General features: G+C 64.6%; 1 protein-coding gene across 2 annotated transcripts; it reads right to left on the bottom strand.

Moving 5' to 3' along the window:
• Positions 1-2324: 2324 nt before the first annotated feature.
• CRYBA2 (crystallin beta A2) lies at positions 2325-8780 on the bottom strand. 2 transcript variants are annotated; one of them, XM_065561260.1, is made up of 5 exons: positions 8683-8780; positions 7148-7319; positions 6601-6742; positions 3912-4054; positions 2325-2515 (listed from the first exon to the last, which is right to left on the bottom strand). In XM_065561260.1, the coding sequence occupies exons 2-5, from the start codon at positions 7303-7305 to the stop codon at positions 2368-2370; spliced, it is 591 nt and encodes a 196-aa protein (XP_065417332.1). In that variant the 5' UTR covers positions 7306-7319; positions 8683-8780; the 3' UTR covers positions 2325-2367. The 2 variants fall into 2 exon arrangements, with proteins under 2 accessions (XP_065417332.1, XP_065417331.1); XM_065561259.1 differs by lacking the exon at positions 8683-8780 and adding an exon at positions 8282-8409.
• Positions 8781-17272: the final 8492 nt, after the last annotated feature.

Here is a 17272-nt window from a genome sequence, read left to right as displayed (position 1 = left end):
TGGCCATCCCTGTCCCAGCTGCTGAGTTCCAGGCCGAGTTACAGAGAGACCCCTCCTTGCGGAAGATAAGGGACCTGGCCGACCTCAATGCGGTACAGACCATGGGACGAGGTGGCCGGAAAAGGTTCCTGTGGGAGAAGGGGTTCCTGTACCGAGAATGGGCTCCCCCAGGGAAAATGGAGTCAGGGGGGATCAGGAGGCAGCTGGTGGTACCCCAGAAGTATCGCCGCCAGCTGCTGTGCCGGGCCCATGACATTCCCCTCTCAGGGCACCAGGGAACCTGGCGTACCCAGCAGAGGCTGCTACGGAGCTTTTACTGGCCTGGGGTCTTTGTTACTGTCCGACAGTACTGCGGATCCTGTGACCCCTGTCAGAGGGGGAGGAAGGCCTGGGACAAGGGGAAAAGAGCTTTAGGACCCTTGCCCAGCATGAAGGATCCTTTCCAGAGGGTGGCCAAGGTTAAAAGGGCGGCTCTAAACCAAGAGAGCCCAAAGCACAGACCTCCAGACTGGAGCGCTGGGAGAAGACCACAGCCCAGTTGGAACCCCAGAGGTATGGGGGTGGGAAAAGGGCACAGGCCGCATAAACCTTCCCACATGCGAACTGCGAGTGCCATCAAGCACCCCCGACCTAAGGGGGGGCGTGGAACGGAAGGGGCCTGGTGTAATTCTCACCAAGGAACTGGAGGGATGCGGGGGCATCCATGGGAACGGGGGTAGGTTCGAACTTCCCCGGGTCACTGGCTAAAGTGACCCTGCTCAGTTCGGTCTCGAAGGGGGGAGAGATGTGACGAACTGGGACTGTTCTTGCTGGGGTGTGTGAATGCTGACAGGGGAGTGTGACTAGGATGGTCTGCATCGGGGGATGGGAGCCGGCCCAAGGGAACATACCTGAGCTTGTAACATGAGAACCCAGGAGGGGGTTGGAGGTCAGATGACTCCGGGGCCCGGGAAACTGAACAAAGGCTGTGGGAGGGGTCGCTGAAGGGGGAGTGTGGGAAGCAGGCTGGAAGGAGGCTGGAGAGATGGCTGGGAGGCAGAGATGGCTCTGACCCCCCAAAGGGGGGGGCTGGGATGCCCTGGGACCCCAAGCTGGACCTAACTGAGGGGGGCCCTGTTGTCTGTGCCTGCAAGACCTGTCTTGGACTGTGTTCCTGTCATCCAAATAAACCTTCTGCTTTACTGGCTGGCTGAGAGTCATGGTGAATCGCAGGAAGCCGGGGGTGCAGGGCCCTGAGTTCCCCAATACTCCGTGACAGACGGGCTCAGACACGTGCTGGGATCAGAGCCGCCGCCCCTCAGCGGCCACACTCCTACGTCAGCCCCTGCCGGGCCCCACCCAAGGGCCCCAGGCTGGAGCCCTTTCTTTGGGGTAGGCAGTATAGGGCTCTCGCTTTGCCCGCGCCTGGCTTTGGATGTTACGGGTGAAGCGATCTGGGCAGTCGCTGTGTGTGTGTGCGAGAGAGCGAGCGCGCACTGCCCTCTACTGGCTGCACTCAGAACTGCTCCACCATGTGTCAGACTCTATACTGCTAACAGCGAAGGGGATTCTCCGTTAGAGCAGGTGCTTTCTGGAGAGGGGGGATCTGTCCCAGCTGTTGCGAGGTTCACAGCAGGGCGCCCAATGGTAACCCGGAGGGGCTAAGTGGCCGCTGAGTTGCACTAACTGGCAATCAGAAAGGCCGGCAGGTGTGCGTGGGATGGAGGCAAATTGGCCCGGGCGGGAGGGGAAGGTGACCCCCTCCCCCAATTGAGCTGGGAGGGGAGAACTGAGCTCGTGTGGGGCTGCAGACCCGGTGACCCCCCCCCCACCCCCACCCCGCTACCCGGTGTGCGGCTGGTACAGCTCGCCGAGACTTCCGGCGCCCGAGTGTCACTGCGCAGTGCGTGTGCACCCGTGTGCGTGCAGCAGCCTGAGTGCGCGTGCAAAGCTCCGGTGCACACTCACAGCCGCACACTCACGCCCGGCTGGCCCGCACTGGGCGGGGAGGGAGGGTCTGGCTGTGCCCTGGGGCAGGGGCAGCAGGGGGACTCCAGGGTTTGGTGCCGACCCCGCTTTGCATCCCTCGGGGGGGAAGAGTCGGACCAGATGATCGAATGGCCCCGTCTGGCCTCTTCGGCTCTAGGTTTCTGCCCGCTCCCCCATGTCCCTTTCTCCAGGTGCCCCCATCTGGGCTACGAGCCCGGCTCCCGCGGCTGCTGCAGAGCCCTGGGGGGCAATGGGTGGGGGGGGCTCCCTTTTCATTTGCTCCGTTCCCCACCCCCCGGCCCAGCGCCCGGCGCAGCTTTCCCCCCAGACAGAGACGCGAGCGGCCGAGCCTGGTTCGAGACGCCTTTATTCGGTAGCGGGCGCGGGGCCGGCCCCGGCTCAGTGCTGGACGCGGCGGATGGACTGGACCTGGTTGGTGTGGGCCTGTGAGCTGAACTCTGTGTACTTCGGGAACTCGCCGTTCTGCCGGTCCCGCTCCAGCACGTACTGGTAGCCCCGGTACCCCGGGTACTGGTACGCGACCCACCTGCAGGGGGCAAAGCATCGCCATGGGGCAGAGCCCCCGCCACAGCTCCCCCCTCCCTCGGGCCCTGGGCCAGCCCCCCCCCCCCCCCCGAGCGGGTGGGGGTCCCGCTTCAGAGCTGGGGAAGGGGGATGCTCTCCCCACCCTTACAGGGTCTCCCACTTCCTCCCTTTGGGATTGACAAACAGGCACCCTCCTCTGAGCCTCTCTTGGCCCCCCTTGAATTCGGGTCCCTTTCCTCCCCCAAATGCTCAGCCACTCCCCCATGCTCCCCCATTCAGTGCAGGTCTCAGCCGCAACCTCCCAGCCGAGCTCAGGGACCGGGATGGTGCATAGGGCCTAGTGAATCATAGACTCATAGAATATCAGGGTTGGAAGGGACCTCAGGAGGTATCTAGTCCAACCCCCTGCTCAAAGCAGAACCAATCCCCAGCTAAATCATCCCAGCCAGGGCTTTGTCAAGCCGGGCCTTAAACACCTGTAAGGAAGGAGATTCCACCACCTCCCTAGGGAACCCATTCCAGTGCGTCACCACTCTCCTAGTGAAATAGTGTTTCCTAATATCCAACCTAAACCTCCCCCATTGCAACTTGAGACCATTGCTCCTTGTTCTGTCATCTGCCACCACTGAGAACAGTCTAGATCCATCCTCTTTGGAATCCCCCCTTCAGGTAGTTGAAAGCAGCTATCAAATCCCCCCTCATTCTTCTCTTCTGCAGACTAAACAATCCCAGTTCCCTCAGCCTCTCCTCATAAGTCATGTGCTCCAGCCCCCTAATCATTTTTGTTGCCCTCCGTTGGACTCTTTCCAATTTTTCCACATCCTTCTTGAAGTGTGGGGCCCAAAACTGGACACAGTACTCCAGATGAGGCCTCACCAATGTCGAATAGAGGGGAATGACACGTCCCTCGATCTGCTGGCAATGCCCCTACTTATACAGCCCAAAATGCCATCAGCCTTCTTGGCAACAAGGACACACTGTCGACTCATATCCAGCTTCTCCTCCACTGTAACCCCTAGGTCCTTTTCTGCAGAACTGCTACCTAGCCTAGTGCATAGGGATCAGGATGATGCATAGGGCCCGGGGTGGTGCACAGGGCCCGGGGTGGTGCATAGTGTCCGGGGTGGTGCATAGGGCCCGGGGTGGTGCACAGGGCCCGGGGTGGTGCATAGGGCCCGGGGTGGTGCACAGGGCCCGGGGTGGTGCACAGGGCCCGGGGTGGTGCATAGGGACTGCAATGAAGTTTAGTGCCCAATCCAGCCAGGCGCAGTGCACCCTGGATGGCCAGTGACCCCAGTGGATGTTGGGGGTGCTGAGCACCCTACCAGCCAGCCCCAGTGAGGTGACTGTCCCAGGGTCACACAGCCCAGGGCACCCCACGGCTGGGGGCTACTTACGCTCCCGAGTTCACCTTGATAGAGGCCACCTCTTTGTTGCCCCAGCCCATGGCCTGCAGCGAGGGGAAGTCGTCGCTCAGCTCAAATTTCCGCCCCTGGAAGTTCTCCGCCTCGTAGAGGGTGACTTTGCTGTCGCTGTGGTTCTGTGCAGGGAGGAGGCAGGTCAGGACGGGGCCCCCAAAGCCAGACGAGGCTCCCCACTCACCCCCTCTCCAGCCCCCTCTTCTCTCATGTCCTCTGGGCTCTGTGCCCAGCCCCTCTCCCCTGGCAGCGCTGCTCTGCCTACGGCCCCTGCCATTCGGGGGTTGGGGGGCTGCACTCCCCCAGACCTGTGGCAAGGCAGCCATACCCCACTCAGTCAGCGGGGTGCCCCGGGGAAGGGAGGGGAGAACCGATGCTCCTAACAGCACCTGGTCTTTCTTTCTCAGCTGCCTCCTTAACTTGAAATCACCGGCCTCGGCTGGAGATGCCCTGCCCCGGCTCCCAGTGCGGAGGGGCAAACGGTGCCAAGGGCTGGGCTGACCGGGCGGGGCCAGGGAAACAACAAAGGGTCCCACGCTGGTGCCAGGCGCTGCACAGACCCAGCACGAGCCGGCCCTGCCCCAGTGACAGGGACAAGGCAGACGAAGCTGAGACCCCCCAGGGAGCTGAGACCCCCAGGGTCACGCGGGGAGGCAGGGGAGGGTTCCCTCGAGTCTCAGCCCAGTGCGTTCACCACCAGGTCAGCCGTGCAAACCTCTCCAGCTACCCGCCCCTGTGTCCTGCTCCCCATTCCTCTCCCCTCCCAGAGACACCTGCCCCAGAGCCACCCGGGGAGCTGGGGGCCGGAGCTGCCGGGCCTGCTGGCCAGGGCCCTGTCTCACTCCAGAGGATGCCCATGTGTTTGCCTCTCCCTGGTGCCCGTGTCTGCCTGGGGGATGCGCTGGTACCCCGTGCCAGGGCGAGCCAGAGGCAGGCGAGTGAAGATGCCAAACGCCCAGTAGTCTCGCGCCTGAGCTGTCTCTGCTACAGAGAGACGATGCAGATGCTCCGGACAGCCGTGGCCTGCGTCTGCCCATTGGGCACCGAGAGCCGGGGTTGGTTCTTGGCCCGTCGGGGTGCCGGCCGGCTGGCTGGCAGGCTGGCGGGCACCGAGGGGTTAATCTCGAGAACCGCACTAGACGTGGTGCTGTCGGCCCCCCCCTCCCCCCGTCCACGTTGTTCCCCACCGAGCAGCCCTGCCAGCGAGCAGCGATCTTATCTGAGCCCCTTTATTAAAACCTGAGCATATCTGCCTGGCGGTTATTAAAACGCCGGGGCGGGAGGCAGTGCTGGAGCAGGGGACGTGCCAGGGTTTAAAGCCCCCACGTCTCTGCAGATGGCGCGATAGGGCTGTAGCCTGGCTGGGGGGAGAGCCGAGACCTGGGTGGGAATGTCCGGCGAGGCCACGGCAATGTCCCTTCCCGGTGTCACTGGCCCCAGCTGGCGGGAGTGTGTCCCATGCCAGGCTGCCCCTTTGCCACCGGGCACCCACCCCCTTCTCTGGGGAGCCTGGCACAGCCCAAACAGTGGCACTTTGGTTCCCCGCCGCTAGCCTCACCTGCTCCCGGGGTGGGTGGGGGTTAAACACCGAGTGCTGCCGGCTGCCGGTTGTGTTTCGAATCACAAAATGGGTTCGTGAGAGGGATCCGAGGAGGGGTTTTAACCTCAGCACCCTACTGCTGAGCTGTAAAGGCAGTGACCTGGCAACCGTATGACTGTCTGTCTGTCTGTCCATCCACCCCACACACACCCTGTCTGTCCATCCAGCCCCATACACCCCCTGTCTGTCCATCCCCACATACCCGCCGTCTGTCCGTCCATCCCCATACACCCCCGTCTGTCTGTCCATCCAGCCCCATACACCCCCTGTCTCTGTCCATCCCCATACACCCCCCTGTCTGTCCATCCAGCCCCATACATCCCCTGTCTGTGTGTGTCCATCCCTCCCCACACACACCCTGTCTGTCTGTCCATCCCCATACACGCCCCTGTCTGTCCATCCAGCCCCATACACCCCCTGTCTGTGTGTGTCCATCCATCCCCATACACCCCCTGTCTGTCCATCCTCCCCATACACCCACTGTGTGTGTGTCCACCCATCCCCATACACCCCGTCTGTCTATCCATCCCCATACACCCCCCTGTCTATCCATCCAGCCCCATACACCCCCTGTCTGTGTGTCCATCCCTCCCCACACACACCCTCTCTGTCCATCCATCCCCCATATACCCCCTGTCTGTGTGTGTCCATCCCTCCCCATACACCTCCCTGTCTGTCCATCCATCCCCATACACCCCGTCTGTGTGTGTCCATCCATCCCCACACACACAACTCTGTCTGTCCATCCATCCATCCATCCATCCATCCATCCATCCCCATACACCCCCTCTCTGTCTGTGTCCATCCATCCTCATACCCCCCATCTATCTATCTATCTATCTATCTATCTATCCCCAGGAACCCCCACAGGAACCCTCTCTGTCTATCCATCCCTGCTCATCACCCAGGCACAAAGATGATACGAGATTTCCATGAGCCTTCCCATTGTCTCCTCGGCCCCAGGCCCCCTGCTCTGCCGTGGCCCCTGGGCCGGTGTGCCGGGCGCGTGGGCAGAGATGGGGATGAGCCGGGGGGGAGGGGGTGCGTTCGAAGGCACGTCCGACTCACAGCGCATTTGATGGGCCGGAACGACAGCAGGTGCTCGGTTCGGTAGCCGCTGTTTCCGCTCCAGGCCTCCCAGCGGGGGTAGTCGCCCTTCTCCAGGATGAACTGCTGCCCCTGGTACTCCGGGTACTCGAAGCCCACCCAGCTGTGCGAGAGGGGGAGGGGACGGTGTCAGCGGCACCAGCACGTCTGCGGGAACGTGCTCCCAAAAGTAGAGCTGGCAAAGTCCCTGGGAGGAGGGGGCAGGGCAGGCCCCCAAGGGACCCAGTCTGGGCGTCCCCCACCTGGACAGATCAGCTGCCCCTTGCCCTCAGCACCACCTGGGGGGAGGGAGCCCATTCCCTATTTCACAGCGGGAGAAACCGAGTCACAGAGCAGGGAAGCGACTGGCCCAAGGTCACCCAGTGAGTCCGTGGCAGAGCTGGGGCTAGGACCCAGGCGTGTGCTCTGACCCCTGCTGCACTGCGGAGCTGCCCTACGGCCTGGCGGCTCGCGGGAGGAGGCGGCGAGGAGGCCCGGGGCGGGTGAGGCTGGGGCCTGGGGCACTTACGGGCCGTTCTCCACCTTGATGGAGCGGAGCTTGCGGAAGCCGCGGTCCATGACGCTGGGACACTCCAGCAGGAACTCGCTGCGCTTGCCCTGGAAATTCTCCTCCTCCCAGACCGTGAGCTTGAACTGGCCCAGGGCCTCCATGGGCGGGCTGGTCATTGGGAGCTCTCCAGCTGCAGAGACAAAGCCCACCTCAGCCACACGAGACCTCCGCCCTGGCCCCCCGCAGCGACACGGCTCCAGCAGGGCAGGGCACGAGTCTCAGCTACGCCCACGGGGGAATCTGGGTTCCTAGAGCTCATCCGGCCCCAGGGTTCGCCTCTGCTCCGAGGGGGATAGCAGCACTGAGGGTTGGGGCAGCTACATGGTGGGATTGAGGAGTTAGGGGCATGGAGCCCAGGGCTGGGCTAGCAGGGGCTGCGGGTCGGGATTGAGGGGCACCGGCAGAGCTGGGGGGGAGCCCAGGGCTGGGCTAGCAGGGGCTGCGGGTCGGGAGTGAGGGGCACCGGCAGAGCTGGGGGGGGGGAGCCCAGGGCTGGGCTAGCAGGGGGCTGCGGGTCGGGATTGAGGGGCACCGGCAGAGCTGGGGGGGGCAGGGCTGGGCTAGCAGGGGGCTGTGGGTCGGGAGTGAGGGGCACCGGCAGAGCTGGGGGTGGGGGAGCCCAGGGCTGGGCTAGCAGGGGCTGCGGGTCGGGAGTGAGGGGCACCGGCAGAGCTGGGGGTGGGGAAGCCCAGGGCTGGGCTAGCAGGGGCTGTGGGTTGGGAGTGAGGGGCACCGGCAGAGCTGCGGGGGTGGGAGCCCAGAGGCTAGCAGGGGCTGCAGTTCACAGGAGCCCCCCACACCCTAAAAACAGGGCATGGGCAGGCTCCTGGTCCCAGCACCCACTGGGACGCTCATGCAGCAGCAGGGTGACTCCATGGCGCAGTTATCGGGGTGCATGGCAGATGTGCCCTCGTGGGGGCGGGGCGGGGGGGGCGAGGAGGCAGTGGACAGCCAAGACAGCAAGTCCCCGAAACCAGGATCCACGCCAAAAATACCAACGTGCCAGCTGTGCTGCCCCCCCCCCGAGCGCCCCCAGAGAGTCTCGTGGGGGGCGGCTGCAGGGGCCCGGGGGGTTCATAGCCTGGTACTTACTTGGTCTGCAGGGCACAAAGACGAGGGTGGCGCTGTGGGGCTGGGGGCTCCCAGGGCCTCTTATAGCCCGGCCGGCTCAGTGCCGCGTGTGCACAAGCAGGCGGTGCTGAGTCAGCGGGGGGGAGCCCGGGGGGGGCGGGGGGCCAGGCGCCGGCTTGTCCAGTCCACTCAGCCATTGTGGGGGGATCAGCCGCCCGGGTGCACAATGGAAAGTGCTGGGCCGCGCTCGCTCCGGAGCTCAGGGTCACAATAGGGAAAACGCCTGACGCTCCACTTTCCTTTCTCCCGCGGCACAATGCGCCCGCGCTGGGGGGATTAGGGGCAGAGCCGGGGCCAGTGGGACGCCAGCCGGGGGGGGGGGACAGTGGTGTCACGGGTGGGGCAGGAGCTGCGCTGCTCACTGGGCTGCTTGATGAAATGCCACGGTGGAGGCCAGGGGACGCTGGGGCAGACGCTTCCCTTCCTTGGGTCACGGATGCCAAGCTGTGCCCGGCCCCCTGCCCAGCCCACCCACCTCCCACGTCAGATCCTCTCCCCAGCCTGTCCTGCACCTCGGCGGGGTCGAGCTGGGGCGGTGGGTCCCAGCACTGGGATGGGGATCGGCCCATCCCGGCGTCCCGCCTGCCGCCCCACGCGCTGCCCGAGCAGACAGCCAGGAACCCCGAGCTGGTCTGTGCTGTTCAGGGCTGGCCCCGCAGCGGGAGCGAGGCTAGCGAGCTGGGGGGTGGGAATCAAGCAGATTTCCGGGGATTCCCCCTCCTCTTGCTCCAATCGGGCCCCTCTGGGGGCTCTTCTCTTTCTCGCTGCCCGGCGGGGCCGGGGCGCTGGGCGATGCACGTGCCCAGTTCCCATCCCTGCGCCCCCCACCCCGCCCCGTGGGGGGCACTGGGCTTTGCAGCGTGGCCGAGGCTGCCCTGCCTGGGGATGCCCCTAGGAAATGTCTGGATCCCTGGGTTGGCAGGACTCCTGGGTTCTCTGCCCTGTTCCGCCACTGACTTGCAGTGGGGCCTTAGGCGAGTCCCTTTCCCCACCCTGTGCCTTGGTTTCCCCAGCTGGGGGCGATCCTGGCCAGCCCAGGGTGAGCCAGACTGGCCGGCTTCGCCCTGCGCCTGCCCTGACCCCGGCAGCGTTGGGCCTGGTCCCACCGAGCGGACAATCCCGCAAACCCCCACTAGAGGGCGCCGGAGGGCAGGGATTGCGCCCGGGCGGCGCAGACACCCAGGGCCTGGGCAGGGCCAGGCTGGGGCCAGGACTTGGGGGGGGGACCCAGCTTTGCTGGGTGTTTTCTAATGCAGGGGACAGCGTGGGGCCCCCGGAGCCGGACGGCCCTTACTGTGGGGATGAGGCTCCGGTGGGGCCCTGCCACGCTCTCGGCTGGGCAGGGGAGCGACCCACAGGCAGGGCGCTGGCTTTGCTGCGGGTGCTTCGACCATCTCCCCTCCTGCCAGCCCGGGCGCCCCTGGCAGGGCTGGGGAGCAGGGCTGGGCAGGGCGTCCCTTGCCCAGGGGGCAGGAGTGGGAGCAGGGGGTGTCCCTGCCCGGCGGGAGGGGATGGGGACAATGCAATGTCAGAGGGTGCTGGAGGCGATGCTCCGGGACCCTGGCTCCTTTCCACGCTGGCGGCTCTGTCTGGGCGTTGCATGGAGCTGGGGAGAGGCAGGGGGCAGGTTCAGCCTCGCCCGCTCCCCAGCGCTCCGGGCAGCGGTGCCGCCCCGTCCCCTGGAACAAGCCAGCTCCCGGCGTGGCTGCCCATGTGGCCAAGCTGCCAGCGGCAGGCGTCTCCAGGCGACAGACACATGGGGCTGGGGGCTCGTCTGCCTCGAGGGTAGCTGCCGATGCCAGCTCATTAGCGGGCCCGGGGCTTGCTGACGGGCTGGGCCCCTGGTCATTCTGCCACCCTCCCCTCCCCCACCGGGGCCCTTGGTCCTGCCACCCTCCCCTCCCCCACTGGGGCCCTTGGTCCTGTCACCCTCCCCTCCCCCACTGGGGACATTGGTCCTGTCACCCTCCCCTCCCCCACCGGGGCCGTTGGTCCTGCCACCCTCCCCTCCCCCACCGGGGCCCTTGGTCCTGCCACCCTCCCCTCCCCCACTGGGGACGTTGGTCATTCTGCCACCCTCCCCTCCCCCACCAGGGCCCTTGGTCCTGTCACCCTCCCCTCCCCCACCGGAGGCCTGGGCCGATCTCACCCTCCCTGGAGATGCAGCAGGTCAGAGACTGGACGGGAGGCAGGAGCTGGGGTTTCGGGGAGGCTGCCCGGAGGGCAGAGGGGGCGGCTCTTGGGCCCGCAGTGGGGGGGGGGAGCGGAGAGTAGGCTGGAGCTAGGGAAGAAGCAGGGTCCCCCATGGCTCATGGGACAGCGGGGGCCAGGGCAGCCCCATTTCCCAGGCTCAGACCCCAGCGCTGCCCTCCCAGCGGAGCAGAGCTGGGGACGGGCTCAAGACCAGGCAGAGCAACGGGGGAAGAGATTGGAGCATGGAACAGGGGGGCCCCTCAGTGATATTGACCAGGATCGGTGGGAGGAAAGGCTGCCTCGTTACCCTGTGGGACTCCCCGCAGCAGGGCGTTCGGGCGGGGGGAGGGGGCCGGCTGTAGGGTTCCCATGCTAGCCTGTGGGGTGGTGCCTGGAAGGGAGCTGGGCTGATCTGCCCCGACAGCAGCAGGCATTGGGCGGAGCTGGGGCAGGGGATGGAGCTTTGCGCTGAGCGCCGTGGAAGACACAGATCAAGAGCAGTCAGTGGTTGGACAGGAGGTAGGATGGGCCAGTGGCCTGATCCGGAGCAGCCGGAGGTGTGGTTCTAGACTAGCTGGGCTGAACCAAAGCTTCAGAAGGTTGGTTCTAGACTAGCTGGGCTGAACCAATGCAGCAGGAGGTGGGTTCTGAAGTAGCTGGGCTATACCAAAGCTTCAGAAGGTTGGTTCTAGACTAGCTGGGCTGAACCACTGCTGCAGAAGTTGGGTTCTAGATTAGCTGGGCCGAACCAATGCAGCAGAAGGTGGTTTCTAGACTAGCTGGGCCGAACCAATGCAGCAGGAGGTGGGGTTCTAGACTAATTCAAATGGGGTCATAATTCAAAATGATCTGGACAAATTGGAGAAATGGTCTGAGTTAAACAGGATGAAGTTTAACAAAGACAAATGCAAAGTGCTCCACTTAGGAAGGAACAATCAGTTTCACACATACAGAATGGGAAAAGACTGTCTAGGAAGGAGTACGGCAGAAAGGGATCTAGGGGTTATAGTGGACCACAAGCTAAATATGAGTCAACAGTGTGATGCTGTTGCAAAAAAAGCAAACATGATTCTGGGATGTATTAACAGGTGTGTTGTGAGCAAGACACGAGAAGTCATTCTTCCGCTCTACTCTGCTCTGGTTAGGCCTCAGCTGGAGTATTGTGTCCAGTTCTGGGCACCGCATTTCAAGAAAGATGTGGAGAAATTGGAAAGGGTCCAGAGAAGAGCAACAAGAATGATTAAAGGTCTTGAGAACATGACCTATGAAGGAAGGCTGAAAGAACTGGGTTTGTTTAGTTTGGAAAAGAGAAGACTGAGAGGGGACATGATAGCAGTTTTCAGGTATCTAAAAGGGTGTCATGAGGAGGAGGGAGAAAACTTGTTCACCTTAGCCTCTAAGGATAGAACAAGAAGCAATGGGTTTAAACTGCAGCAAGGGAGGTCTAGGTTGGACATTAGGAAAAAGTTCCTAACTGTCAGGGTGGTTAAACACTGGAACAAATTGCCTAGGGAGGTTGTGGAATCTCCGTCTCTGGAGATATTTAAGAGTAGGTTAGATAAATGTCTAGCAGGGATGGTCTAGACAGTATTTGGTCCTGCCATGCGGGCAGGGGACTGGACTCGATGACCTCTCGAGGTCCCTTCCAGTCCTAGAATCTATGATTCTATGATTCTATGATACTAGCTGGGCCAAATCAATGCAGCAGGAGGTGGGGTTCTAGACTAGCTGGGCCAAATCAATGCAGCAGGAGGTGGGGTTCTAGACTAGCTGGGCCAAATCAATGCAGCAGGAGGTGGGATTCTAGACTAGCTGGGCCAAATCAATGCAGCAGGAGGTGGGGTTCTAGACTAGCTGGGCCGAACCAATGCAACAGGAGGTGAGGTTCTAGACTAGCTGGGCTGAACCAATGCAGCAGGAGGTGAGGTTCTAGACTAGCTGGGCCGAACCAATGCAGCAGGAGGTGAGGTTCTAGACTAACTGGGCCGAACCAATGCAGCAGGAAGCAGGCCACCATGGGCAGTGCTCTGAGCCAGGGCCCGTGTTCCTAGTGATCTGGCTGGGCCCCACATCTCTGCCCCAGCCCCATGGATTTTGACAGTCAGAGGGCAGCTCCGAGCTGGTCTCACACATGGGTCACTGTGCTCTGCGCAGCCCCCAGTGGGGAGGGAAGTTCGGGGCCTGTGCGGGGAGCTGCCCCCCTCCCCCCCAGCAGATGGAGCTGAGGCCAGGCCCTGTTTATCTTGCTCCCAGTTGCCGGGTGCCGTGTTTGCTCTGGGGATTGTTTCCTGCCACCAGCGCAGACACAGGTGGCTTTTATTTGCAGGGTCTGGCTGATTAGATCAGGGCCGGTGCAGCCCCCGGGCAGCCTCATTTCCCTGCAGACTCACCCTACTGGGAAGGGATGCAAATTCACCCAGGGCTGGGCGAGGCCATTATCCTGCAGGGCTCCCCACAGCCAACCCCCTCCCCCGGCTCCCCTGAGCCCCGGATCAGGGCCTGGCGAGCTGACCCACTCCCAGCGGCCAGGCTGCCCTGTGCCTCTCTGCTCCGGGAACACTGGGGAGCGGTCACGCCGAGCCCTGCGGCGCACACGCGTGTGCTCACGCACATGCCCTGTGCCAGCCTGTGCATGCAGCGAGACACGCTGACCCCCGCCGCCCCCCCGGCCACGCACCCCGACATGGCGGAGCCCAGGCCTGGACACATGTGTGAGGGCACCCAGCCCCCGCCTGCACTCACAGCAGCGCCTGACTGCAAACAGGCCGGCAGATGTTCCTGGATTAGGCCCCCCCCCGTCCCTCCCGCTGCAGATGGGGAGCGGCTCTGACGTCTGCCTGGGGCTGCTGCAGCCCATTGGCCCCCCCAGCGCCTGCTGCTCTGGGCCAGGGAATCTGGGGAGCATGAAGATGAGATCAAGGGGGCAGGGGCTGGCAAAGCTTCCCCCAAACTACCTCCGCTGGTGCCCCTCACTCCCGACCCGCAGCCCCCTGGGCGGCCCTCTGACACACTGCTCTGCCGGTGTCTCTCCTGGACATTTAGCCCCAATTCCTGGAGACTCCCCCCTGCCCGGTGCCCCAGAGGCAGCGCGGTACGTGGGTGGGCGTCTCTGTGCCAGGGAAGGGGGGGGCTGTGCTAAGCATCCAGTGTGTCTTTGCTCTAAGTGGCGGGCGGGGGGGAAGCATGGGGTTCAGCCCCACTGAGCTCCTATTGTACTGAGTGTGCCAGGTCCCTGCCCAAGACAGCGCCCGCGAGGGGGGCGGACTGGGGTCCTGCCTGGAGCCAGGACATGTGGTGGGACCTTCCCCGGGGCACGTTCCCGAGACCCTGGCACCCAGGCACTGTCTGTCCCCCCCATACACCCCGCTCCCCCAGGGCCCCACGAGAAGGGGTGCCCCGTTATATTCACCACATTCATGCCTTCCACGGGCTGTGCCCGCGTGCCCCGGGACTGGGACAGGTGCTACCCGCAGACGCTCCCCCGGGGCCCCCACACTAGGCGGCGACGGGCTCCCAGGTGCCCCCCCAGCACGGCCCGTGCTCCTCGCCCCACGCGGCCCGCAATGGGGAAGTGGAGTCACCCGCCGGCTCCTGTTCCCATGGGGATTAATCCCGTGTGAAGGTCACCGGAGCCCCGCCAGCTGCCGCTTTCCCGGCCTGTGGATTACTGCCTAGGTGCACACAGGGCCTGACACCAGTGTGGGCAGACCCGCCACCCGGGGGCCAAGGCCCAGAGGCACCTGTGGGAGCCCTTAAAGGCCCCTGGGGCTCGGAGACAGGGCTGGGGGGGTCCCTTCCAGCCAGCATTGCAGCTGGTCTATAACCCAGACTGTCTGGAGACCCTGGGCTCCATCCCAAAGGAGGCAAAGACACCCAGCCCCTTGCGGGCACCCTGCTAGCTGGGCACAGGAGGTCTCTGGGCATCGTCTGCCCTCCCTGCCAGCTGGGGGCTGCAGGAGTGAGGGGCTGGGAGGGTGTAACACTGGGAAAGGCCCAGCCTCGTCCTGCCCCCTGAATCCCCAGCGCCCTGGACCCGCAGAGCCCTGGGTGCCAGTTCCACACAGACTGAGAACAAGCTTTGACCCTCAATGCCAGCCAGAGGGGCGAGGAAAGTTGGCACCTCCATGGTGTAGTTGGGGAAACTGAGGCACGGGGCAGGGCAGTGTCACACGCAGTCAGTGGCAGAGCTGGGAATGGCTCACAGCTCTCCTAGGCCAAGCAGCCAATGCTGGGACTGGAGGCGGGGCACTGTGCCGCAGCGAACCCCGTCTGGGCGCAGTCAAGCCACACAGCACCCTCCTCCCCAGGGAAAGCCGGGAGACCCCGCTCCCTCCCTGGTGCCGGAGCGTAGCCCGCCTCAGACAGGCCAAGTGCCCCTGCCCAGCATGTGCTGCGTGTGCCAGGGACCTGGCTGGGCGCCGGGAGACGGCGACATGGGGTTAATATAACGGGGTGCCCAGCACCTCCTAGGCAGTAGCGGGCCGGGCGTGGCATCCCAGCCAGCCAATCAGGAAGCTCCAGGCCAGGCACGGCAACGTGCTGAGCCCCATTCCCGGGCGAGGCATCGACTTAGCCTGGCACTGCCCACCGCCAGGGGGGCCAACCCAGCCAGCCCACCCCCATGACAGCGATGTCACCATAGCAACACAGGTGTTTCCAAGAGGGGGAGGTAAAGAGCCGTTCGGCAGAGGGGAAAAGCCCCACAATGAGGGGGGGCTGCCCCAGGCTGGCCGCCCCCGGGCAAAGGCCCAGATCCCTGTTGGCGGGGCGTGCACCAGGATGTGGCTGCAGGGCTCTCTCATTATCCTGAGCAAACAGCAACGATAAACAGCAACAGGTGCGGCCGGGCTGGGCCTGGGGGAGGGGACCCCCTGGATCGCCGGGCCAGATCCGCAGGCAGGTCAACCCCGGCTCCGGGCCGGCTGGGGATCTGGCCCACCCCCTCTCTGCCCCAGCTCTACCCTGGCCGGGGGGAAGGGGGGCAGACAGGGTCTTTCCCTAGCTCCCCCCCCCCCAATGCTGTCCTCTCCCTGCCCCACCTTAGCGCTGCCCATGTGTCCAGCACGGAGCAGGGTGAGCAGGTCACTGGCTTCTCCTGTGCCCCAGGACGGGCAGCACAGCGGGGAAATGGGCCCTCAGGACTCCTGGGTCCGGTCCGGGCTCAGTGGTTAGAGCAGGGGGGAGTCGGGGCTCTGGGGACTCCCGCCTGAGCCCGGGGAAGGAGCAAGAACAAGTGGCTGTGTCCATCTTTGGTCCCACACCCTGGGGCAGGGGCCATCTTTCTGTCCTGTGTCTGTGCAGCACCCAGCGTGGCAGGGTCCTCGGCCGGGCCCGGGGCTGGGCTAGCAGGGGCTGTGGGTCGGGAGTGAGGGGCACCGGCAGAGCTGGGGTGCGGAGCCCAGGGCTGGGCTAGCAGGGGCTGCAAGTCAGGAATGGGGGGCACCAGCAGAGCTGTGGGGGAGGTCTGGGCTAGCAGGGGCTGCGGGTCGGGAGTGAGGGGCACCGGCAGAACTGGGGTGGGGAGCCCAGGGCTGGGATAGCAGGGGCTGCAAGTCAGGAATGGGGGGCACCAGCAGAGCTGTGGGGGCAGGACTGGGATAGCAGGGGGTTGCAGGTCGGGAATGGGGGGCACCAGCAGAGCTGTGGGGGAGGTCTGGGATAGAAGGAGGCTGCGGGTCGGGAGTGAGGGGCACCGGCAGAGCTGTGGGGGAGGTCTGGGATAGAAGGAGGCTGCGGGTCGGGAGTGAGGGGCACCGGCAGAGCTGTGGGGGAGGTCTGGGCTAGCAGGGGCTGCGGGTCAGGAGTGAGGGGCACCGGCAGACCTGGGGGGGAGGTCTGGGATAGAAGGAGGCTGCGGGTCGGGAGTGAGGGGCACCGGCAGACCTGGGGTGCGGAGCCCAGGGCTGGGATAGCAGGGGCTGCGGGTCGGGAGTGAAGGGCACCGGCAGACCTGGGGGGGAGGTCTGGGATAGAAGGAGGCTGCGGGTCGGGAGTGAGGGGCACCGGCAGACCTGGGGTGCGGAGCCCAGGGCTGGGCTAGCAGGGGCTGCGGGTCGGGAGTGAGGGGCACCGGCAGACCTGGGGGGGTCCAGGTTGTACCACTGGGGAGAATCAGGGGATTCAGCCCCCAGAAGCAGCTGGTCCGGCCCCTTTCACCAGCACAAAATTCATCTCATGACAAGGGAGACAATCCAGGCAGGTGGAGTCGCCCCTCCCCCACCTGCTATTAAAATCCCAGGCGGGGGCGTCGGGGGGGTGGGGGCCGAGCGCTGCAGCGAGAACAGAACATCCTGCCCCCGGCGCCCGGCTCTGCGACAGCTGGGCCTGGCCCCTGACAACAGCCCGTGACGGAGCCTTGCACCCCCCCCCCGTCTCCAGCACCTCTGCTCTGCTCCCCCCCACACACCTAGTGGGAGAGGGACCCCCACTCTAACAGGGGCCAAAGTGGTGCCCGCGGGGACCCGGAGCCGCTGGGGGCTGCGGCATTGTGCCTGCATCTGTCGGATCTATGGCATGACTGGCTGGGGCCGGGGAGACGAGCTGCAGGGGTGGGGTGCTGGTGCCGGCGCCACCCGGCATGGGCACCCCAGCCTGCTTCCCCAGCTGCCGCCTGGGGCTTTCCTCGCGCCCGGTCCCCAGGAGCTGTGGGACATCCAGCCCCTTAGCTGGCCGCACTGGGCCTGGCCACTCAGGGAGCCGCCCACAGCTGCATCCCCTGCCCAGAGCGCACAAGGTCGGACAGTCTCACCCTGTGACGTC

Source organism: Chrysemys picta, chromosome 11 (genome assembly GCF_011386835.1).
Source record: "Chrysemys picta bellii isolate R12L10 chromosome 11, ASM1138683v2, whole genome shotgun sequence".
Classification (NCBI taxonomy): domain Eukaryota; kingdom Metazoa; phylum Chordata; order Testudines; family Emydidae; genus Chrysemys; species Chrysemys picta.
Note: the sequence above shows the minus strand (reverse complement) of the source record. Positions and strands in the feature narration are given on the sequence as shown.